The following is a 24,217-nucleotide window of genomic DNA, read 5'->3' as shown; positions in this document are numbered from 1 at the left end:
TCCTGCCTTTATCCCTACAGGCCCTGCCCGCTTCCTCTTCAGAATTGTTGCCCCATTGCCCCTCTCAGAGCCTTCCACCCCGCACTTTCCCCCCAAACTGTTCCCTACAGGGTGATTGGTAACCTTTATAGGGTCAAGTCACAGTCTCCCCTGGCGTCTGACTTCACCTGCCTCTCCAGTCAAGGGCCTGTAGCACAGTTCCCTTTTATAGAAGAGAAAGCAGGCTCAGAGAGGCCAGGCGCAGTCACTGTCCTTGACCAGAAGTGCTGGGAGTCCTACCCCGGGGTTTCACCTCTTCCCCCATCCCACCTAGTACCTCCTGCCTCAGGTGCCACCTCATCAGGGTGACCTTGCCACCCTGAGGGTCTCTCAGACCTCTCCCTGACCCTTGTCCCTCCATCCCCTAGCCCCACTAAAGCTGGGGCCTTTGGACACAACTTTGTGGAATCTGGCAGGGACTGAAGACCAAGCAGGTGTGGCCAGCACATTCCTCTTGCTTCTGCTCAGCGCCACCTCTGGGCCCCTCTGTGAATGTCTGGAGACAAGGCTTTGCTGCCTGTGGACTCCTACCTGCCCCCCATTGATCACGGACACAGTCATGGCCACGGCCCCCCCAACCGGTAATTGCCACTCTGTTAATCCGGAACAACCACCCACTGTGTGCCTGGAACTACACTGGGGGCTTTTCAAGGCTTATCTTTTCATCTTTCCTCCTCAGCCTGGTAAGGCAGGTGTTACCCCCAAATACATATGGGGAAAGAGAGCCTTCGAGAGGTGGCATGACCTGTACAAGGTCACACAGCAGACTCCAGAGACTTAGTCCTACTGTGCTTCCTGCTGTATAACATGGGGCCTAGAGCTGGGCCTCTCTGGTCTGGTCTTTCTTCCTTTTCTTTCTTTCTTTCTTTCTTTCTTTCTTTCTTTCTTTCTTTCTTTCTTTTCTGTTTTTTTTAATGTTTATTTGTTTTTGAGAGACAGAGAACGAGTGGGGGAGGGGCAGAGAGAGAGAGAATCTGAAGCAGGCTCCAGGCTCTGAGCTGTCAGCACAGAGCCTGACACAGGGCTCGAACCCACAAACCATGAGATAAAGACCTGAGCCAAAGTCAGATGCTTAACCAACTGAGCCACCCAGGCACCCCTGGTCCTCCTTTTCTCCATCTGGACAAAGAAGCCTGGATTGGACCTTCTCTACAGGCTGAGGTGGACATTTGTGTATCTGCCTGCACGGTCTGCATTCTGTCTTGAGCAGAAATGCCCACCCCAGGCTCAGGCCATATGGAAAAGCCATCTTTAATTCCAGGTGTGGATGTGGGACACTGGCCTGGCCAATCAGAGCCACCACCTCCCAAGTCACAGTGATTGGGTAGAAATGAACGTGTGACCTTGTGAGAGGTCTCACTCAAGAATTTTGCTGGGGAAAAAAAAAAAAAAAGAATTTTTCTGGGAAGCCTGGGAAAGTCACTGTCTTCCCACTAGGGTTGTTGAACTAGGCAGTTGGAAGGGGAGACCCAAGAACACTGCATGGAGTCCTGGATCCAACTGTACCTGACACCAGTAAATCTTGATTATTCAGTTTCATTGGTCTCTAACTTAACTATTTGCCAAAATTGCTTTGAGTCCATTTCTGCTGACTGCAGAAAAGCCCACACTGACCACTGTGAATTTCAAGCCTGGAAGATCATGGTCCGCAGTTTGTACACCTCCAAGGCCCGCTGGCTGCCAGTGCGGTATCCAGCACCAGACATCAGGAAGATCAGAATGGAGTTGTTTGAAGTATAGTCCGGGTGAGTCCCAGGCCGACTGCTCTGAGAGGATCTCCCCACACTTCCCTAGGTGTTGTGAGTGGTTGGAAGAGAGGCGGCAAGGGTCAGGGGTACCCTACGGGAGAGAGGGAGGGTCCTGGTGGGGTGTCAGTGTTGTGGAGGGGCCTGAGGTCCTAGGAAGGGGTTCATGGACACAGGAGATATGGAAGAAGGACCACCTCCCACTGCCAGGAAATAGGAGTCCATTCTCTTTCCCCTTTCTAGGGTGTATTAGGGGCCTCTGTGCCCCATCCTGGCTCCCCACGTGCCCCAGCCCAGGTTGTGGGGAGGGAGAATCCTCTGGTCCACCTGATTAGAGGCCCTGACTGGTGTGTAGCCCCCCACCAAGTCACTGTCACCGTTTGCCTACTCAGAAGGCACTCGTCCGTCTGTCCTTCTACCTGTCCATCAAACGGTCATTCATCCAGCAGTCATTGACTGCCCTCTGTTGGCCAGGCCCTGCCCAGGGAACGCCCCGGTGAGCAAGACAGGCCAGCCCTGTCAGACCTAGGGGTCAGACCGGCAGGAGAAACAGGCGGCTAAGTGAGGGAACTGCATATTTTCCAGGGGCTGCCTTGGACTGTTCCTGTGCTGTGAGCTAGTAGGGTGCAGTCTTGGGGTGCCCCAGACCCTCCCAGGGCTCCCCATCACCCACAGTCCCTGGGTGCGATCTCAACTAGTGACTAACAGCCTTCTCCATTCAAAGATCGGGTCTTTAGACTGAAGACCCCTCACGACTCCCAAGTCAGAGGGCTCCGAACTTGGCTGGTTTATTTGCATTTCATTTGCATGTCCATTCCTGCACTTCCCACCTAGAGAACGCCCACACCCCCTGGGCCACCAGGGGGCGCAAGAGGCAAACCCTTGGTCAGGCCTCGGAAGTGATCATTGTCCGCTTTCCTGGCCGGTCCTGGTAGGTGCATTGTGATCCTCTATCCTTTTTCACCCCATACGCCCTCGCTCCCATTTTTCAGAGAGTGAACTAAGATTCCATGAGGCAGGATTACCCAGCAGGACCTTGCACCTGCCCCCATGTGCTCCTGGGCTGTTCTGGCAGCCTCCCTTCTTTGCCAGGGTGGAGGTGTGGGCACTCCCAGACCTGACTCAGTAGGATCTGCTCCCAGGAGAGCCCCAGAGACAGGAGGTGGGGGAAGCTTGGAGAGAGGCAATGAGCTCCCTTGTGCCATGGGGCGTTCAAGCTGGAGCCTAGCACCCATGAGGGTGGGGATGACCTGGAAGGGATCTTGTGGACCACCCCAGTCTCTTTCAAATCTGTGGATGGGGTAAAAGGAGGCCCAAAAGGGCAGTGGCTTGCCCCCAGTTGGTCCACAGTGGTCAAAATGGGAATCAGACTTCACTTTTGGCTTTTTGTCCTTAGCCCAAATCTAAGTTCTGGCTTTTATTTCAGGCCTGCTGTACACTCCCAGAGGGGTACTACCGCTGGGAAACCCCTTCCTAGCCCTGCCACATCCCCCAGAAAGGTCTCTGAATGCCTCCAGCTTGGTCCCCATGCCCCGCCATCACTCAGACCCTCTCCGGGGCTCTCCAGTTCTTCAAGAAACCCTCAGAGATACCCCTTTGGTGCCACTACACATGAGGCAGAGGAGCCTCCAATATGGGGGAGACAGAGTCAGACACAGACATCTCCAACCTCCTGGGTCAGCGCTGGGCTGGAAGGAGGGATGGGGGTAGAGAAGCCCCAAATGGGAGGAGGGGGCTTTGAAGGTGGGCCTTGAAATGATTCTAGCCTCCAGGAGGAGGGGCTGCTGTTTGCCCCACTTTCACATGAGCAAACAGGCTCACAGTGGTGCAGTGACCAGCTTGAGGTCATGCAGTGAGTGGGAACCAGAGCTGGGATGGGGACCCAGGCTCTCCAACCCTGAGGCCCTGCCTGCCGGACCACACTGCACTTGCCATGAAGCCTCTGTCAAAGCCTTCCCCTTCTGATACTGTGGGATAGGATCTGGAGGACGGGGACTTGGGAGAAGCAGCTTTTCCACCTCCTTACCTTCGCACTCCTGCCTCCACCCACCCCCAACTACCCCATCCTCTAGGCCCCCTTCCCAGATCCCCTTCTGTGGCCCTTTCCACTCTCTTCTCCCCTGCCCCCCAACCCTCCCTTCTACTCTCCAGCCTCTTACTCTAGCAACTAAGGGTGTCCCCTCAACTGAAAAGACCGAGATGGAGACTTTGACTGCCCTGGTGGGGGATGAAGGTTCACATGGGGTGACATAGCCATTGAAGGGGGAGGGTATAGGACAGGAATTGGGGTAGAGACAAAAAAGAGGGGCTGTTATAGGAAACAGAGTGCAAATGATAGAAGATGGAATTGGCCAGAATGGGAAAGAGGCATGGAGTATGAGTGGGGGCGGGGACGGAGTGGCAGGAACAAGGGAGGGAGCCCTAGTGGTGGGAAAGGGCAGGGAGGAGGATGCGTGGGGGGGCAGGCCCAGTCAGCTCAGATCAGGCAGACCCTTCCCTACACACCCTGGCTGCTCCCAGAGCTGCTCCAGCTGCTGCCCTCACGTAACCAGAGCCTGCCTGTTGCATCAGAGACGGGCGGGCAGCCACGGGTAAACAGAGCAGCCCTCGGGGGGCCCGGGGCTCCCCAGCCACCTCCACGCTCCCCAAGCCTCATTCTGTGCCTTGGAGCCAAGGCAGACACCCCCATCCTAGTCTGGCTTCTGGTGTGTCCTTGGGACACCAGAGGTTTGGTGTTGGGCACTGAGGGACAGCGCAGTGGGGTCAGAGGCAGGACCCCTGGACCTTCTTATGACAGCGTGAACCCTAGCATATGTCCAAAGATGAAAGCTTTGCCCAGACTAGGGATCCAAACTGCCCATGTCACAGATGGGTAGATTGAGGTTTGAGGAGAGGCCTCCCAGAACCCCAGTTCCCTGCCTCAGTGTCCCCCCCAACATTGATATCTCTACATGTTCCCCACAGAATCCAAGAGTCTAGCCATCCCCTGTTGTCTTCCAAGAAGGTGGAAAACAGACAGCCATTGCAACCCACTTGATCTCCCATTTTATCTGCCCCAAACTGACCCCCTCCTCTCTTTCTCCGAGCCTCCCTTCAAGTGCCCAGCCCAATCTACTTCTGCCCACTTCTCTGGCTTCATCTGCCTCGTCTCCTCCACCAAAAAATGCTCCACACTCTGCCTCCGCACCTTTGCGAGTGCTGTTGCCTCTTGGAAAACCCTTCTCCCAGTGGCAAACTCCTGTTCATGCCTCAAAGCCCAGTAAAATGCCCCCTCTTCTGGGAAGCCCTCCCCAACCCTTCTAGCCCAGTCCTGACTCCCCAGAGCCAGGGCAGTGTGTGGCAGCTCTGTCTTCGCCAGGCTAGGAGTTTCTCCTGGCTTACACAATCCAAAAATCATCTTCATTCTGTAATTCTTTTCACATTGATTCACTCACTAATTCTGCTCTGATTTCCCCTCTGGGCCTAGACGTGTGCTGGGTGGTGCTGGGATCCCATGGAGGGAGTGGATGCAGAGGTCTCGGCTGGAGTCTAGTTCTGGAAGCCAGTCCCCCTACACACAGCTGACCTTTAAACTGGAGGACGGCGCCTAGAAGCCGAGGGGTCTGTTGCCTTCCTGTCAAGACACGTGAGGCACACATCTAGCTACAGGAGGCACAGATGAGCGAGCCCGCACAGGCGATCCCAGAGCCAGCTTTCTGCAATCCCTCCATTTGGGCGAGAGCAAGGATCAATGTTAGCTTCGAGAAGGGCTCCGTCTCTGGGGCCTTCAGGGTCTTGGGTCAGAGTTGTATTTCACTCAGTTTAGAAAAAGTCTAGAGTTGGGGCTAGCCGTGGTCCAAATTAGAGACAAGGTCCGAATTAGCGCCAGGGTCACAGTAGTAAGGTCACAGGCGCCTAGTGAGGGTGGGGGAAGTCTGGCGGGTCTGATCCAGCCCCCTCTCCGGTCTCCTTTCTTCATTACACTCCCTCCCCATTTCCGCGTCTTCCGGGGTCTGAATCCGAGTGCCCAGAACTCCCGGGGCGGGGACGCGCCCAAGTGCCCGCCCATCACGGCTCATGAACGCGCCCTATATACAAATGATCCCCACCCCACCCAATCAGCTCCCGAGGGGGCGGGGCCGCCCGTCCCGAAGGCACCTGTGGCCGCCCTGCGCTCCGAGCTCTGTGCTGCTGCTGCTGCCTGGCTGGTACTTGAGCGTCCAGAGGGCCCAGGCCCAGCAGGTGCGTGTCGCGTCGGGCCAAGGTTTGTGTGGTGTCTTTAGAACGGCATCTGTGGTTTGGGTTGGGTTTGGAGGTCCAAGTGTGCTGCTGTGTGCTGGAGAGTTGTGTGTCTAAGAGATGTGCGTCCTAGGATGTGAGTCTGAGAGGTTGTGTGTCCTGAGAGGCTATGTGTCCAAAGGATGTGAGTCGGAGGGGTGTGTTCGAGGGGGAGGGTGTGTCCAAAGGATTGTGAGTCCAAAGGCTATGTTTCTGAGAGGTTGTATGCCCAAGGGGCCTGTGTCTGAGGGTTTTGATGTCATTTGGGGAACTGGGGGGCCATGAGCCCCTGGATGTGTCTGTGAGCTGTATGTCTGGTCTGTGAGCTGGGGTGTCCTCCTCTCCTGGGATGCACTCCTTTGCATGCCCTCCAAGCCCCTGTACACAGCCCGGTGCCTTCCTGCTACGGCTGTGCCCTTTTGTGTCACTGCCCCAGACCTGCGTGTGGCATAACCATCCATGTGTGCCTGTGACTGCCATGACCCTTGCCTGCCCCGTGGGATTTGAGCTTCACGAGGAGAATGCGGGGCCTCAGCTGGGCCCATGGGGTGCCTGTATGGCTGGGGGCAGGATAGGGGGTGTGGAGCCCTGGGTGGGGGATCACAGCTGCCTGGGTCACCCTCTTTCCTGTGCCTCAGTTGTCCCATCTGGGAAATGGGTACAGGAACGATAGTCACAGCCCTGCGAGACTGTCAGCACATGACAAGCTGACATGAAAGTGGTACTTTTGCAGTTATGCTCCTCCCACCCCCCTCCGCCTCTCTCAGGGTCCAGGGCTGCAGACAGGGCCGACCGATCCACCTGGCTATCTCCAGTCCCTTTGTTGCTGACTTGAGAAGTCAGAAATAGCTGAGGCCTCATGCTTGTCCTGGCCTAGAATCCCCACTCGGGAAGGTCAGGACCTCTGGACATTTGGCATCCAGTGATAAGAATTTTCAGACTATTGGGGTAAAAGAAAGTGGATTCAAAACAGTATTTAGAGTTGGAAAGACAAGCGTGTGGGGTTTGATTACAAAGGTCAAAGGGACTTTGGGAGAAGTCAGCCTTGCTCCATCCTGTCCCCCTGTCTGCCTACCACTGCCTGTCTGAGTCAAGGAGTGAATCTTGGATTCCAGGGAATGGAATTTCAGAACATTTAGGGCCCAGGGCCTCACCTTCAAGAGTCGGAAGCTGCTTATTTGGTCTGAAGCCCCCATTTTGCAAGGAGGGAAGACTGAGGCCAGATGGAGACATTCAGGCCCCTCAGAAAAAACATAGGCTCAATGCTATTCCTGGGCCACTGCCAAAGAATAAAATCCAGGAGCGAGGGGCCCAGCCTTCTCTCACTCCTCTCTTTGTGACTTCAGACAGATCACTGCCCCTCTCTGAGCTCTGTGGCTGCCCCTGTGACCTGAGCAAGTTGAGCTCAGTTTTACATCCTATCTCCAACTAATGATTTATTTCATGAAATCATTACCCAACCGGGCAGACATATGGAAGATGCAAATTAAGAGGGGAAAGGGACCCCCAACTCAGATGCAAGGAGTGTAGAAATGTTAGGGGTCTGGCCTTCCAGAAGATTTGAGGCACATATGCACAGATGTCATTTTTCAGAGAGGATTTATCATACACTGAGATCCCATTTGGGGTCAGAGAGCTCACCCCAACCCTGGCCCTTGAATCCCTGTGAGGTACACACAGAGGTTGGGCCCCATTTCTCAACCCCCAAAAGGGTCTTCCTGGGCCCGTGCCCTGGGAGCTTGTGAGGATTCCCGGTCATCTTCAGGCTGAGGAATGAGTGTCTAGGATCCCAACAGTGATCCAGGCTCACCTCCCAGACCGTGCAGGAGTGGCGAGTTTGGGCTACAGCCAGATAGCCCCAGGGCTCAAGCCCAGGCTGGAGTGAGAATCTGGGGGTCTCTCTGTGTGGCCCGGGAAAGACGGGCTCCTCCTCTGTGAAACGGGGATAGCAATCTCCGCTTCACTGGGCTGTCTGTGGGTCAGGCAGGTCCTGTGTGTAAATGAGGTGGCATGTGGGCCTGGGCAGACAGTAGGCGCTCAATAATAGGAGGTGACATCTGAACTGTGACAAGTGGAGGTACCTGTGAGCCCCATCAAGGCCCCCCACCATCACCCCACCCTCTACCAGGGCCAAGGAGGCCTCAGGCCTGTCAGCTTTCCTGGCCTGATCTCCTCCAGGTCCAGGTTTGCCTGGGGTCAAGGCAGGGCCCTCAGAAGGGAGCAACTGAGGAGGGTTGGCACAAGGAGTCACTGCCATGGGCACAGGCCTGCTTCTGTCCACTTTCCACACCCACAGCACCCACTGTCTCCAACCAATTGCTGTCCTGGTCTCCTGCCCTGACAGGACTTCTCCCCACAGCAGCCATGGGGTCTTCTGAAAATCCTGAATCAGACCACAGCCCTCGCCTGCTCATGCACCCTCCATGACTCCCCATTGCTCTGCAGTCCACCCTCTCATCCCCACCCTTGAGGCCCCATGTAGTGCCCCTCATTTACTGTGCTTTAGTCACACTGACTTCCCCTGCACCTGGAACCTGACCAGCATGCTCCCACCTCAGGTCCTTTGCACCTGCCATTTCTTCCACCAGGCAGTCCCTCCCCCACATCCTGACATGGCTGATGTCCTCTCGTCCTTGAGGACTCCCATTTCAGAAAGGCCCAACACAGTTCCCTCCCCTGCCACCTACCCCTACTCCTTCCCCCTGTTGAATTTCTTCCTTGAAGGCCTCTGTCTCTGAAAGGATTATGTGTCTGTTGTCACTTCTCCCACAGGACTGGGCAATGGAGGAAGTCAGGCTGGGTCTGTTCACTCCCTACCCCTGTGTCCCGTGCACCTGGTGGGCTCTCAGACATTTCTGGGGGAAGAGAGTGGAGACCAGGGATGCCCCAAGACCCCATCTTTGGGTCCTTGATGACTACATCTCAGGTCTGTCAGTCTGTATGCTGAGTCCCTTCCGCTCAGAGCTGACAGATGTGTTAATTTCCCAAGCAGGGAGGCCTTGGCCGCAGGGGATGAATTTCTGGGGTTCCCATGGGGAGCTCTTTCTCTGGAACAAAGAGAGAAATCTTGGGCTCTCCCTGCAGTTGCTCCTATGGCTTGGGAACATCACAGGGTGCTTTGGGTGACCCTGGACTCCAATCTGGGACAGGAAGTTGGGTTCTGAATGTAGAGTCTCTCTCGGCTCCAGGGGTTTAGGGACCCAACCCCCTCGGGGAGGTAAGAGGGAGTGGTGGGCTTCCATTTGCAGTGACGGTGACAGAGAAACTGGCCTTCTTGGCAGATGAAGGACGTGATTTCCTTCCCAAATGGACAGTCGTACCTTGGCCTGAGAGGCACTTGAGCACCTCCAGTGGGGGGTTGTGCTGTTGGCCGTTAGAGCAAGGGTCTCAAACGGGGTGGGAGGGGGTGGGGCTCAAATTTGTCTTGTGGGCCACAAGGTGTTTGAAAAAAAACCTGAACGGGTTTCTTCCATTTGTTAAGCAGTTGGCTCGTCCATTCAAGGAAGGGTGACTGGGGGGCCTACTGTGTGCAGGGCCCTGGGAAGGCTCCACCCTGCCCTCACTGAGTGAACATGCTAGGGTAACATGATCATCACAGAAAGTAACAACGAAGCACAAAAAGTATCTGGTGGGGCTAAGTGCCTCAGGGAGAGATGAATCTCTCCTGGGAAAATTGGCTCCTCCAGAAAAAGGGATTTTTGCCTGGTTTCAAAGGATATGAGGTATGTCCTCAAACCTGACAAGGGCTTTCCGGGGGGGAAGGCCCAGCCTGGGCAAAGGCCTAGTGATGGGAATGTAGCAGGTCTGTTTGGGGCTGGTGTCAGGTGCCCGAAAAGGGACAGAAGGTGTACTGGGTATTTGCTGGTAGATGAGGCCTTTCTAAAGAGGAAGGACAGGTAGTGGGCACCTGGGGAGCTCCCAGGGACTCGTAGTACAAATGGGGAAACTAAGGCTCAGAATATGTCAGGCAGTGAGTATGCGTGGAGCCAGGAATTGAACCCTCATCTGGCCAGGCCTACAGCCACAACCCTCTCAGCACATGGCCACAGTGGGCCCCTTAAGGAGAAGACTGGGGGAGGCGAGGTCTGAGGGACGCCGCTGGGCCTCAGTTCCCCTATGGGTGCCAAAGGGACCTATGGACAAAGGACCATAAGGGGCCTTCTCCAACTGGAACGTTCTCAGTTTCTGGGATTCAGAGCCACCTGTGGGTGACATACCACACCTCTAGACCCCCCCACAGTTCCCAGGAACACCACGAAGATCCATACAGTCACCTGCCTCCTGCACCAGTATAGCTTGTGACTCCCATGAAGCGTCCATGTACGTGCCCCCCACAGACGCTCACTTCCCACAGACTCCCCAACCCCCATCTCTCCCCTGGAGCTGCTGACCACTCTTCCTCAAGAAGCCAGAAGGTTGGGCAATACCACCGCGGGCATGGGGGCCCTACGTGTGTCTGGCATCTATGGGAAATGGACGACAAGCATGCCTGTACTGGGGGGGGGCATGGTATGTTTGGGGGTGTCTGTGCATATTTGGGAGTCTGTGTGCACTTGGAGAACCGGAATGTGTTGTGGTCTCAGTGTGTGTATTTGGGGGTCTGCATATACACGGTGATCTGGGTGTCTTTTGGGAATATGTGTGTTTGGATAGCTGTATGGGTTTGGGGGGGGGTCTGCATGTATTATGGACTGCGTGCGTTTCGGGGGCCTTTTGCATGGAGTGATCCACATGTGTTTGAAGGTGATGTGTGTGTCCAGGAGATGTGTATATGTTTTATTTTTAATGTTTACTTTCTGAGAGAGTGTGAGCGGGGGAGGAGCAGAGAGAGAGAGGGGGACAGAGGATCCAAAGCGGGCTCTGCGCCGACAGCCGTGAGCCCAATGCCTGGTCCGAACTCACGAATGGTGAGATCATGACCTGAGCTGGTTGGACACTCAACCGACTGAGCCACCCAGGCGCCCCCAGATCTGTATATGTTTTAAGCATCTGTGGATTTTGAGGGGCTCTGCATGTGTTTGGGGGGTCTCCTTATGTATGGAATCTCCCTACGCTCATCTGTCCATTTGAGGAATGGGCTTTATCCCTGCGTCCCTGTTCCTCAGTCCTCCTGCCTGGATCTGCCTAGGACCCTTGCTCTGATCTGGGCACCTCCCAGGGCTGAGTAGAGATGACCGAAGGTCAGGGCCCAGTGACCAGAAAAGCTCCCCGGGCAGGGTAGGAGGGAAGGGCATGTACAGACCCCCTACTGTGAAGCCTTGTCCCCCAGCTCACTGGCTCTGACTCTCCCCATTTTCTGGTGGAGGAAACTGAGGCCCACAGAAGTTTGGCCACACCAGAGTCACTGCCAGAACCCACCTACCCTCAGGGACCACTGTGGGCTGAGCCAGCCTCTAGGTCACCCACAGAGGCCCCCCACTTGGGGCACCATCTCCCTAGGCCCCCAGGGTAGGAGGCGGACCCAGGGCCCCTGCTGGGGAGGGGAGGGTCGCTGGCAGCTGGGGTCAGAACTGCTTGAGCCCTCAAGAGATGGGGGGGGGGGGTGTCCCGGATTTCCAAGGGGCTCTTCCTGTTGCCTGTAATGAGGTACTTGGGGAGCAGGTGATGAAACCACCGCCTGGGTTGCGTGAGGCGGGGCCGCAGGCCTGATTCGCTGCAGCCACCCAGGAGCAGCGCCCCCTCCCCGCTTCGCCGCGTCCCCGCGGGCCCTCACCTCCCCCCCGCCACCCACCTGCCTCTCACTTCTCCTTTCCTCCCCTCCTTTCCCGGTGCGGGTGCCCCACCAAGCTGTGGCCTCTGGGCTCAGGGGTCTGGCAGTGTGGCTCGCCACTCGTCCCCTCGTTAAAGCCCCACTGGGAACCAAGAAGGGGAACTTGATGGACCCCTGATCTGTTCTCTCAAACCCTTGCTTCAAGGCCTTTGAGGTCAGAATTCTGTGACCCATTTTATGGGGGGAGGAAATGGGGGCTCGATGTCACCCAGCGTGTCACCGTGTGAGTGTTGCTGTGGTCTTGCAAGATGGCATGCTGACTCAGCGCCCCCAGTTCCAAGGCCCGGCCCTTTTTCCTTCTGGCTTCTGGAAGGCCAGAAGATAAGGTCAGCAGAGCCATCCACCACCCGCTTCTCCCCAACTGGTGGGAGAAGGATTCTCACCCCCATTTACAGGTGAGAAAACTGAGCCCCCCGCTGGGGAGACTGACACGGGTGAACCATCCGTGGGAGGGTGGCATTCTTCCTCAGCCCCATATCTCTATCACCAAAGTGCTAAATAATCTTGCCAGGCCTGGGAGGTGACAGTCTATGGCCCAAAGGACCCCAGAGGTGTTTGTTGATTGACTTAGTGACCACCAGGCACTCATAAAATCTTCCTTTGTCCTCTCTGCCCTCCCCTGCACAGTGCTCAGGCCTGGGACCCTGGGCTCCTCCCCCTCCCCCCACAAGCGTGCCACCAGTGCATCCTGGCCCTTTGATTGCCAAGCAATTCTTCCACTTCTGCCCCCGTCCTAGTTCAGGCCTCATGTCTCCCACTGGACACCTGTCCGGGCCTTTCCTTGTCCTCCTTATTAGACGCTACTCCCCACAGCAGTCATGAGCTGGAGAAGCTTTAGAAAAAAAAATCTTTTGGTTGAGATAAATCATAGAGAGAAAGATGCACAAATCATTGGAGTAGGGTTAATACATTGGCACAAACTAAACACGTCTGTGTACCCGGACTCTGGACCGGGGAGGAACCCCTGAAACTCCCACTGCTCTGTCATGGCACCTGCCTGGGATGGCCACTGTGTGACGTTCATCACTGTGAGCTTTGCCTACTGTAGAACTGCGCGTAAATGGAATTATACAGTGTGTCCCCTCTGTCCAGTCCAGCATTGTTGAATCAGCGTGTGGTCTGAGAGATTCACCTGTGTGGTTGCGTGGATCTGGAGTGCATCCTTTTACCGTCCATCATAGAATCTACCAGAAAGTGCTAACTGATTCTCCCATTGAGGGCATTTGGTGGGTTCCAGCTTGGGGCCATGATGAACGAAGCTACTGAAAACACTCTTGTCGGTGTTGTCCTTTGGTAAAATATGGATCCATTTCTCTTGGGTGAATACTGAGGAGAGAGATTGCTGGGTCATAGGGAAGATGTATATTCAGCTTTAGCAGATGCCAGATAGCTTTCCAGAGTGGCTCTACCTCTGTCCCTTCCCACCAGCAATGTAAGAGAATGCACGGGGATTTTTAAAACTGTAAAATTACATCCTGTGCCCCCAAACTCTCCATGGCTCTTCGTTGACCTCGGAGTAAAGCCCACGGTCTTCACTGTGGCCTTATGTGATCCGACCCCTGCAGTCTTCCCCACCGCCACCTCTCTCCCTCTCCCCACCGCCATGCTGTCCAGCCATACAGTCTTCCATGATTTCTTTAAAATGCCAAACTCATGATCGCTGCAGACTTTTGCCCTCGGAGTTCCCCCCTGCCAGGAACACCCTTCCCCCTCGATCTTCCCGCTACTGGCTCTTCCCTTGCTTGGCTGTCTCTTTCTCGTGCTTTAGGTCTTGGCTCCAATCTCACCTCTTCGGAGAGGTCTTTTCTGAAATGCCTGGCTCACCCCTCTCATGGTCAATACTTCTCTTGATTTGGACTTAGTCGGGTTCTGACACGCGATAGTTTCATCAAAATGACTGGGGGCGATTCCCATTGTTTGCAAAGGTCTGAGTTAGTTTAAATAACATTGCGCTTGCCTCTTCCTTGAGGTTTGATAAAAGAACCTTTAAGGCCATCTGGTCCTGTTGTCCTTTTTTTTTTCCTGTTGTCCTTTTAATGGTAGGTCTCGTGTCACTTTTCTAATCTTCTATGGTCATTGGTTTACTTAAACTTTCTACTTCCTTTGCGGTCAGCTTATTACAATGGTTGGCACATGGTTGATACTTCATACCTGCTAAGCATGAGGATGTGCAGAAAAAGGGAGGGAGGTGCTGGACCCTCGGCTTCAAATGCCCACCCCCTGCCCATCTGCTCAGGCCCCCATCCAGCCTGTCCACCAAGGCCCAACTACATGCTTCCTCCTCTGAGATGCCTTCTTGGGTTTCTCCTGACCCTCCTTCGCTGCTCCATTCCCAGGGCAATGGGTCCATTTCTCGGCTTCTCTGCTGGGCAGCTGCTACAAGCTCTCTGCTTTCTGGCTGGATATTTTTTGGGGGGTGGGGGTGGGGAATGTGTGCACAGAAGAGGCCTCCCCCCTCGTGCCTGGCACATTCAGCATGTGCTGCCACCTCCCCCCAGCAGTTCCGATCACGCCAACATCTGGAGACCAGGCCGCTGGGTCTGTCTGCGGCTCAGTGGGGATTTGCATGTGAGTACAAATATATATGCACACCCTGGGCCTTCCGCCTCCGCATTCCTTGGCTGGCCCTTCACACCTGGGCTTGAGACAGGTCAACGCTGAGTGACTGGATTTGCATGCCCATGTATTTCTGGGTAGGGAGTCAGCTGGGGGAGTCTGAGAGGAAGTTGTTGAGGGAAGCTGGGGGGGAGTTCAGAGTCTCTCTTGACCTGCTCCATTCACTAAATCTGGTTATGAGGGGCTTCCAGTCTGAGGGAGACAGAGCCGGATATACGTACCCCTAGCTCCATGGGGTCAAAACTGGAGGGAAACTTCGGGAGCCGTAGGAATCCAGAGTGAGGGCAGGGAGGGCTTCGTGGAGGAATAAATGTTTTGAGCTGGGTTTTGAAGTGTAAATAGGAGTTGGCCAAGTGAAAAAAGGGCTTTCCAAGCAGAGTCATTTCATTGAAGGTAGATTAAGATGGGCAGGGGTTGATTGGGGCAGGGCCTCAAATGCCAGGCTGGGGACTAGCACTTTCCCCTGAGGGCAGAGGGGAGCCACGGAGAGTGTGTGAGCAGGAAGGGGTATGATCAGAGCTGTGTGTTGGGTAGATCCCTTAAGGGCCAGAATGGAGATGACTTTGGTTCTTGGGTGAGGATTGGGGGTTTCAGGATCACAAGACTCAGAAGAGTCAAAGCCCTGCATAAGCCCACCGGCATCTGTCAGGCCTGGCCCCAGAGATGGCAGAGGGTCTGGTGGCATGCCAGCAGAGGAACCAAAGACCCCTGGAGCGCAGTGACTTAAAGCGTACGATGCCAGCCTAGGACAGAGGGGGCCTCACCCCCTGCCTCTGGCCAGATGGACACAGCCCTGGTCTACTCCTCAAGTCTCCTGCCGTCTCTAGCCCGGCTTCCAACAGTCCTGCTCTCCATGGCAGCTGTGGCTAAAGTTTTTAAATGATAAATCAAACCTCCATCCCTTTTTGCTCGGAACCCTCTGAGGGCCCTCTGTCACTCTTAGACCAAAACCCACAGTCCTCCTCACAGCTCAGAGGACCCAGAGAGGCCCTGCGTCTATGGCCTCTCCTCCTGGCCTCCTTGTTAGTGTGTCCTTCAGGGCCTTCGTACCTGCTCTTGCTTCTAAATGGAACTCACTTCCTGTCTCCGCTTTTGAGTCTCAGTGCAAAGAGACCACCCCGCCCCCCGGCCAACCCCGGCCTTCTGGCTCTTGGGGCTCCCTCGTCATGTGAACTCTGCCCTGGCCAGGACGTCCTTGTCTAAACTGGGGACGGACAGGAAAGGGTCCAGTTTGAAAAGGGTCAAGATTCGAATCTTCCAGGCCCGGAGACTCACGTCTAAGTCCCTTGTTCCCATGGGACCCCAGGCACGGGGGCATTTCCGGAGCCACCTTGGCACCAGGACCTCCGGACCAGTGCCCCCCTCCGGTCCCCAGGGACCTGTCAGGGCGGGGGCAACATGTCCCAGTCGTGGGAACGCACCCGATTCCGGCCGGGGATTAAAATTAGCCTGGGAAGTTAAATTTAGCAAGTCAAGTTGGAGCTAGGGGGCCGGGGCTGGGGCTCCCATGGGTCCTGGCTCTGCATAGTTGTGACTACTCAGAGACACAGACCGGAGAGAGTGGAGGGCACACCTAGGGTCACACAGCAGGCCGCATATGACAGTGTCTAACACTCCTGGGCCCTGGGACTCTGAGGGTCCTGCCCAAACTCCTGAGACTGGAGTCTGGGAAGCAGGTATGGCTGCTCCTGGAGATGGACCCACATTTTCCTCCACTTCCCAAGAGCTCATTCCCAGGCCTTGTTTCAGGTGCTCAGCATTTTATACCCAGCCCAACCACAGAACAGCAAACTGAGGCCTAGGGAGAGGCCTCCCTTGCTGAGATCTGCCAAGTGGGTCAGAGGCCATCTGGGACCTGAGCAAGGCTCACCTGACCCTGGGCACGCCACTCACCCGAAGCCTCAGTCACCCGTGACATGAGAGGGGCTGGGAGGTCATGTGGTCATAGAGTTGGTGGAGGGGGTCTTGGACGCCGTGGGGTGGCTGTAGAGTGGGGTGAGTGCCCCACTACGGGCAATGTGACTCCTTTGTTCCCAGCACCCCTGCTGAATGGGGAGCACTGGGGAAGGCCTACCCATTCTCACCCTTGAGCACCCCTCCAGGGAGATCCAAGGTCCTCATGAGAACGTTCCAAGGTTTCTCTCAAGCAGAACTCAGGTCCAAACCCTTGTCTGGGCTCCAAACTTGACGTCTTTTCTGGTTGTCCAGACCTCCTCTCACCTGTTACATATAAATCAATGAATAAATAAATAATTTTTTTTTTTTTTTAAGAAAGAGAGAGAGTGAGAGAGACAGCAGCAGAGGGGCAGAGGGAGAAGGAGAAAGAGAGAATCTTAAGCAGATTCTATGCCCAGGACGTAGGGCTCAGTTTCACAACCATGAGATCATGACGTGGGCTGAAATAAAAAATTGGGCACTTAACCGACTAAGTCACCCAGGCACCCCAACCTGTTATTCTTTTAAGAATAAGAGAGGGGAAAGTTAGAAAATTCAGAAAATCAAAAAGGGAAGAAAAAAGACACCAAAGGCCACACATTGTATGATTCCATTTACATGAAATGTCCAGAACAGGCAAATCCATACAGACAGAAAGTAGATTAGTGCTTGACAGGGGCTGGGGGAGGGACATGGGGAATGAGTGCTAATAGGCATGGGGCCTCCTTTTGGGGGATCAAAAATTTCTGGAACCACCTGGAGGTGGTGGTTGTGCAACACTGTGAATGCACTAAATGCCACTGAATTGCACACTTTAGAAGGTATTTTTCTTTCAATGTTTATTTTTGAGAGAGAGAGAGAGAGCATGAGCAAGGGAGGGGCAGAAAGAGGGGGACAGAGGATCCGAAGCAGGCTCTTCTCTGACAGCAGCGAGCCTGATGCAGGGTTCAAACTCACAAACCATGAGATCATGACCTGAGCTGAAGTTGGATGCTCAACCGAGTGAGCCACCCAGGTGCCCCTAGAAGGAACTTTTTTTAAAATTTATTTATTTATTTTGAGAGCAAGAGCGAGAGAGAGAGCGAGCATGCACAAGTGTGGGAGGGGCAGAGAAAGAGGGAAAGAGAGAGAGAGAGAGAGAGAGAGAGAGAGAGAGAATCCCAAGAAGGCTCCATGCTCAGTGCAGAGCCCAAAGGGGGCCTTGAACTCACGAATGGTGACATCATGACCTGAGCCGAGATCAAGAGTCAGATGCTTAACCAAGCCACCCAGGTGCCCCCGAATTGCACACTTTAAAATGGTTAATTTTAGGTTGTGTGATCGCATGTCAACTTTTTAAAAAGGAGGGAAAATTCACCCATAAATTTCCACCCAGCAGTGACTCCTATCTTGTGTATTTCCTTCTAGTCTTTTTTCTACTCTCAATGCAATTTTTAAATATGTGTTTACTTGTAACCACAGCCCTCAATCTTGCTTGTTGGGGAGCTGTTATAGGATTGAATGGGTTAAAGGTGTCCAACGTGGGGACCAGGCTTTCTTCCAGTGGCTCAGGGTTAGTGATTCAGTGAACAATGTATCCTTAGAGCCGCCAGATGTCAGCATCGGAGGTCCCTCCAACCTGGCCTGTCAAGGGCTTTTAGGCTGTTGCCAGTATTCGTAATAGCAGTGCTTATGTGGCACCTGTGTGTCGGGCAGATCTGAATGCCTCACATGGGCTACTTTATTTTATCTCCTGACAACACTGGGCTGATCATGACACTGTTATCCCCACTGCACACACAGGGGGGCGTAGGGAGGTCAGGCTCCCTGGAGGTCCTACAATTACCAGCTTGTTGTGTTTTAGAGGTAGGGGCGGGGCATCTGTAACTCTTCTCTCTCTCTCTCTCTCTCTCTCTCTCTCTCTCTCTCTCTCTCTCTTTTTTGTTTTTGTTTTTGTTTTTTAAGAGGCATAACTTTCAGGGCGCCTGGGTGTCTCAGTTGGTTAAGTGTCCAACTCTTGATTTCGGCTCGGGTAGGATCTCACAATTTTGTGAGTTTGAGCCCCGTGTCAGGATCCGTGCTGATGGTGTGGAGGCTGCTTGGGATTCTCTGTCTCCCTCTCTCTCTGTCCCTCCCCTACTTGTGCTGACTCTGTCTCTCTCTAAATAAATAAACTTCAAAGTTGTTTTTTTTTTTTTAAAGAGGGATAACTTTCTCTTTTTTAATTTTTAAAATATTTATTCTTTTTTGGCAGAGAGAGAGCATGTGCGCAGGTGGGGGAGAGGCAGAGAGAGACAGGGGGACAGAGGATCCAAAGTGGGCTCCTTGCTGACAGCAGAGAGCCCGATGTGGGGCTCGAACTCATGAACTATGAGATCATGACCTGAGCCAAAGTCAGACGCTCAACCAGCTGAGCCACCCAGGTGCCCCTGTGCCTCTATCTTTTGCCCTTGGTCAGCCTTCTCTTCGTGTGGAGTTGGTCCAAAGGTGTTCACTGAGCATGTACTCTATCCTGGGCTGGTTGAGGGGGGAGGGGGCTGTGGAGGTGACCCAGCCTGCCTTGATTTCCCCCAACGTCTTCCCCTCAGTGCTTGGCGGATGCAGGTGGAAGACAGAGGGGAGGCTGGATGCCTGGTCTCACTCTCTCCTGTACCCACTCTGTCCTCTTTTCCTTCCCCCCAAGGCCAAGTTCTCTCCACCAAGCCTGGGACAATGGGGAGGAAAAAAATCCAGATCTCACGCATTCTGGACCAAAGGAATCGGCAGGTGAGTTCAGTGGGTACAACAGTGGTCAGGGGAAAGGCGTTCTTGGCAGTGGATACAGCCTGGGCAAAGGGGGAGCTACAGGGGATCGGGGAAACTTGATGTGGTGTCCGCAGTTTGAAATGTAGCATTTGCTCATTTTCATGATGGTTTATTCGTTTATTCTCCCTGATGACTGAAGCCCCAGTCATAGGAGAGATGGAGCTGGACACAAACACACCCAACTCACAGGGCTGGTCCAGAGGGAGGCACAGACCTGAGGAAGCTCAGAGAGAGAGTGTAGGCTCTGTCCTAGAGACCAAGGAAAACTTCCCCAAAGGAGAGGACATTTGGGCTGGGTCTTTGAAGCACCAGTAGGAGTTTGCCAGGCTGAGGGGCGCCTGGGTGGCTCAGTCGGGTGAGCTTCTGACTCTTGATTTCAGCTCAGGTCATGATCCCAGGGTCATGGGATCGAGCCCTGCACCGATCGAGCTCTGCACTGAGCCTGGAGACTGCTTATTAAGTTCTCTCTCTCTCCCACTGCCCCTGTCCCCAACTCGTGTGCTCTATGAATAAATAAATAAGTAAATAAAAATTTTATTTATTTTTTAAATTTTTTTAACGTTTATTTATTTTTGAGAGAGAGAGAGAGACAGCATGAACGGGGGAGGGTCAGAGAGAGGGAGACACAGAATCCGAAACAGGCTCCAGGCTCTGAGCCGTCAGCACAGAGCCCGACGCGGGGCTCGAACTCGCGGACCGCGAGATCGTGACCTGAGCCGAAGTCGGCCGCTTCACCGACTGAGCCACCCAGGCGCCCCGTAAATAAAAATGTTAAAAACTAGGAGTTTGTCAGGTTGAGAAGTGTGAAAGAGGGAGCAGGTGCCAGGCACGGGATCATAAGGCCTGCTCAGGGAGTAGTGAGGCCCCTCTGGCTCCCCCATGCCACCCCAAATCCATGTCTTCTGCCTGTGGGTCCTGGGTCCAGGTGACATTTACCAAGCGGAAGTTTGGGCTGATGAAGAAGGCCTATGAGCTGAGCGTGCTCTGCGACTGTGAAATCGCCCTCATCATCTTCAACAGCGCCAATCGCCTCTTCCAGTATGCCAGCACAGACATGGACCGCGTGCTCCTGAAGTACACGGAGTACAGTGAGCCCCACGAGAGCCGCACCAACACCGATATCCTCGAGGTACCCTTGGCGCCCTCCTCCCCAGCGCCCTGAGGTCCAGCTCACTGTGCTCGCTTGGAGCCTGGGGACTCTTGGTTTGCACGAAAGATGAGTGTTGCAGATTGGCTTCACTGCTGGTAAAAGCGGGTGCAGGGTAATGTAGGGTCCCTCCCAGGGTCAGCTGCCTGAAGAGTAGAAATAAAAACATCAGTCACTGTGCATCGAGGGCTGCGCTGTGTCTCTTTCGCACATCATCTCATTTAATCCTGTCGCCTGTTTGGGGTGTCCAGAAACAGAACTGAAAGGCCACATTGAGTGTCCCAGTGTCCCAGTGAGCAAGCCCACCTCACTGAAGTCCAGGAGTGTTTTTGTCTGAGCTGCTGGGTCCTCAGGAGGAAGAGGCAGAAGCAGCCTGTGCACTAGCGGATGGTCAAGATCACTGTCCCTTTGGATATGGGAATTTGTATGCAAGTTGGGAAGCTAAAGCCACAGAGCTGGAGAGACCAGCAGGCCTAGGACGGCGCCTGGGGACCCTTAATGTTTCAGGAGGATGAGGAGAAGCTGTCAAAGGAGAGGCAGGGGTCCAGGAATGGGCAGGTCCAGGAGGAAGCAGCTCAGGAAGGCCTATAAAGTTGTCCTCAGGTGCTCAGTCTGCCAGCATTTATTAAACACCTACTGCACTCCAGGCCCTGACGCTGCACGTGAGTGCAGAACAGAAGCACCAGGGTCATATTCAGGAGGAGTGTTAGGACAGTGCCAGCAGGTCCTGGTGGATCTCAGCCCCCACCGTGTAACCTGGGCCTCTCTGGAATTGACTGGGTGATCATGCACTCGGGCTTTGGCCAATGGGATCTGGCTGGAACAGGCTGTGCCTGCGCTCCTGTCCACCCACCGAGCTGGATGGGTAGGGCTCTCCCCTCTCCTCTAGAACCAGGTTCCCTGGCTAGGCTGGAGGGAGAGTCACCCTATTGTCTCCTCTTTCCACAGACACTGAAGCGGAGAGGTGTGGGCCTCGATGGACCAGAGCTGGAGCCAGATGAGGGGCCTGAGGGGCCAGGAGAGAAGGTGCGGAGGTTGGCAGGTGATGGGGGTGACCCAGCCTTGCCCCGGCCCCGGCTCTATGTAAGTGACTCCCTGTGCCACTATGAAGGGGCCCTCCCTCACCTCCTAGGCCCAAGTGGTTAGGGCTGAGACTAAGACAGGGACCTAAGGCCAAGAAGCCTAGAGTCTGGAAGCAGATCTCTGCCTAGGTGGAAAGGGAAGGCTTCCTGGAGGAGTAGGCATTATAGCTGCAGCTTTGAAGGATGAATAAGAGTTCAATGGACAACCATTTCCTTCCTACTGTATTTATTTGATTCATCAAACACTCTGGGAAGCCTCCTCAGTGCCAAGTCTGTGCTGAGTAAGAAGCTTCAGCTCCAGGGGCGCCTGGGTGGCTCAGTCGGTTAAGTGGCTGACTTCAGCTCAGGCCATGATCTCACGGTTCGTGAGTTCGAGCCCCACAATGGGCTCTGTGCTGACAGCTCGGAGCCTGGACCCTGCTTTGGATTCTGTGTCTCCGTCTCTCTCTGCCCCTACCCTGCTCATGCTCTGTCTCTCTCAAAAATAAATAAACATTAATAAAATTAAAAAAAAAAAAAAAAGAAGCTTCAGCTCTGGGCCTGTCAAGAAGTGACGGCCCCAGACAGTCTCCTTCAGCCATACGGGGATAGGCCAGAGGGAGGAGGAGCAAGGCTTCCAGAGGTGGAGGCTGGCCCCTGATTTTCTGTCTCGGACTTAATGCCCTCATCTCCACGTGCCTCCAACCAATCCCGTCCTCTCTGCCCTCAGCCAGCAGCCCCTACTATGCCCAGCCCGGACATGGTATATGGGGCCCTGCCCCCACCAGGCTGTGACCCCAGTGGGCTTGGGGAGGCCCTGCCGGCCCAGAGCCGCCCATCCCCTTTCCGGCCAGCAGCCCCCAAAGCTGGGCCCCCAGGTGAGCATGGGGCATAGGCCCTGGGGGAGAAGGAGGTGGGAGTCCCAGGGAGGCTTGTAGGGGGGGATCTTGGCTCTGGCACTGCTTGTCTGTGTGTATCACCTCTGGACCTCAGACTTCATTAGATGACAGGCAACGTGCCCTCTCTCTGGGGTCTCCTGCTCTTCAGGCCTGGCACACCCTCTCTTCTCACCAAGCCACCTTGCCAACAAGACGCCACCACCCCTGTACCTGGCAGCAGATGGGCGGAGGCCGGACCTGCCTGGTGGCCTGGCGGGGGCCCGAGGGGGACTGAGCACCTCAGTGAGTGAGGGGAAGGTATGGCAGGGCTGATGGGGGAAGACAGGATGGCCTGGGGTGTGGGCCTCAGTTTCCCCTTTTCCCTGTCTCCCCACAGAGAGGCCTCTATGGTAGCCTACAGAGTCCATGCTCTGCCACAGCTCCGGGACCCCCACTGGGGAGTTTCCCCTTTCTCCCCGCAGGCCCCCCAGGTATGCACCCTCGCTTGCCCTGCCGTGGGAGACATCCTTACCCCCGCTGGGGGTGGGTGTCAACATTTCCCCACCCGCCAGAACTCTGAACTGGTGGGCGGGATAGGTCAGACTTGGCTGGGCAAGGGCTCCCTGAGGTCAGGGCCTCAGTTTATTCCTCCTACCCCCTAGAATATAGCCTGGGAGACCCCCCGCCGCCCCCTGGCCTGCTGCAGCCCCCCACCCTGGCTCCCTGGCAGCACTCGAGGGGTGATGGGCCCCCAGCCGCTCCTCCCCAGCCCAGGTAAGTACCCTAACTGCCTCTCCTCTCTTCCCTCCCCAATTCGGGTCGCTGTGTGTGTGTGGGGGGGGGGGGGGGGTCCCTCCGTCTTCTGAAGCCCCTGGCCAAAGCTGACCCCTGGTGGCCACTCCTGGTTCTACACTCAACCCCGCCCGACTGTTCTTGCTCAGGATGGGTGGCTATTTTGGAAGCCCCAAGAGGGATCGCCACCCACTCCTTTCCCAAGGTCCTCCTGCCGAGCCTTTGCCCACGCCGTGCCACCTCCCTGGCTTTCCTCCCTTCCCCGCTGAGCTCATGGCTCTCCTCTCTCTCTCTCCCTGCAGTGGGGGTCGAAGCCTGGGTGAAGAGGGTCCCCCCACCCGCGGCGCCTCCCCGCCGACCCCCCCAGTCAACATCAAGTCCGAGCGCCTCTCGCCAGCCCCCGGGGGCCCCGGCGACTTTCCCAAGACTTTCCCCTACCCCTTGCTCCTGTCCCGGCCCCTGGCAGAGCCCCTACGGCCAGGCCCCCCCCTGCGCCGGCTGCCCACTGCGGACGGCTGGGCCCGGTAGTGGACCCAGGGGTGGCACCGGTCCTTCTTCCCACGCGGGGCTGGGCTAGGGCACGTGGGGTCCCTTCCCCGCATCCTTCTCCGCGTCCTTAGAGAAGACCCAGCAGTTACGACCCTCCGAAGTGAGGGCCTGGCGTTCGGATCCACGGTCGGAGGTGGGGGCGGGGGGGCTCCTTTCTCCCTTTCCTGTGTGTGTATCCACCAATAAAACACTTCTGGTGTCCGTGGACGAAACTATCTGTCTGTCGCTGCTCAGAGCCACCACCACTCCCGGGTCCTCCCATCTTTTCCCAAGAGACTTCAGCCTTGCCTTGTCTCGGTTTGGGAGATGAGAACCCTACCCTGAGACAAGGATTCGAGGATGGGTATCCCGGGGGAAGGCCATTGAGGGGGAGGGGCGTGGCGGGGAAGAGCCCTGCAGGGGCGCCAGGGAGCAGGTGATTTCGAGAGCAGCACCGCCCCCCTCCCCCTCCCCCTGAGGACCCCGGGGAACCGCTCAGAGCGCGCACCTAATGTGGTTCCACTCCAGGGGCGAGAGACTGGGCTATTTACCCTCACCTCATTTGGATGTCGGGCCTTGTGCACAAGGGGAAGCCCCTAGGCTGGGTTACAGCAAGAAGCACTTGGGAATCCTGGATGTGCTACCTGCCGGCTGGCAGCGGTCGA

The 24,217-nt window shown here is 55.4% G+C and overlaps 1 protein-coding gene across 4 annotated transcripts; it reads left to right on the top strand.

Annotated features, from left to right (window-relative positions):
- Nucleotides 1–5,894: 5,894 nt before the first annotated feature.
- On the top strand, nt 5,895–24,217 carry MEF2B (myocyte enhancer factor 2B). Of its 4 annotated transcripts, XM_019416432.2 has the most exons (10): nt 5,966–6,005; nt 14,313–14,379; nt 19,025–19,107; nt 20,072–20,275; nt 21,242–21,376; nt 22,085–22,232; nt 22,402–22,535; nt 22,630–22,723; nt 22,895–23,006; nt 23,327–23,689. In XM_019416432.2, the coding sequence occupies exons 3-10, from the start codon at nt 19,054–19,056 to the stop codon at nt 23,550–23,552; spliced, it is 1,107 nt and encodes a 368-aa protein (XP_019271977.1). In that variant the 5' UTR covers nt 5,966–6,005; nt 14,313–14,379; nt 19,025–19,053; the 3' UTR covers nt 23,553–23,689. The 4 variants fall into 4 exon arrangements, with proteins under 4 accessions (XP_019271980.1, XP_053753521.1, XP_019271978.1 ...); XM_019416435.2 differs by lacking the exon at nt 14,313–14,379 and having other exon boundaries at nt 5,895–6,005; XM_053897546.1 differs by lacking the exon at nt 14,313–14,379 and having other exon boundaries at nt 5,938–6,027.

The sequence above is a fragment of the Panthera pardus genome, unplaced genomic scaffold, assembly GCF_024362965.1.
Source record: "Panthera pardus isolate Hobbes unplaced genomic scaffold, ASM2436296v1 HiC_scaffold_8, whole genome shotgun sequence".
Classification (NCBI taxonomy): domain Eukaryota; kingdom Metazoa; phylum Chordata; class Mammalia; order Carnivora; family Felidae; genus Panthera; species Panthera pardus.
The sequence above is the reverse complement of the archived record's forward strand: the minus strand, read 5'-3'. Positions and strand labels throughout refer to the sequence as shown.

What these genes read in the sequence shown, in the direction of transcription:
- MEF2B (XM_019416435.2), top strand. Translation starts at nt 19,054, where the DNA reads ATGGGGAGGAAAAAAATCCAGATCTCACGCATTCTGGACCAAAGGAAT. An exon ending in CCCCAAAGCTGGGCCCCCAG is followed by an intron (nt 22,233 to 22,401) that starts GTGAGCATGGGG and finishes CCTGCTCTTCAG; the next exon opens with GCCTGGCACACCCTCTCTTC. An exon ending in GCCGCTCCTCCCCAGCCCAG is followed by an intron (nt 23,007 to 23,326) that starts GTAAGTACCCTA and finishes CTCTCCCTGCAG; the next exon opens with TGGGGGTCGAAGCCTGGGTG.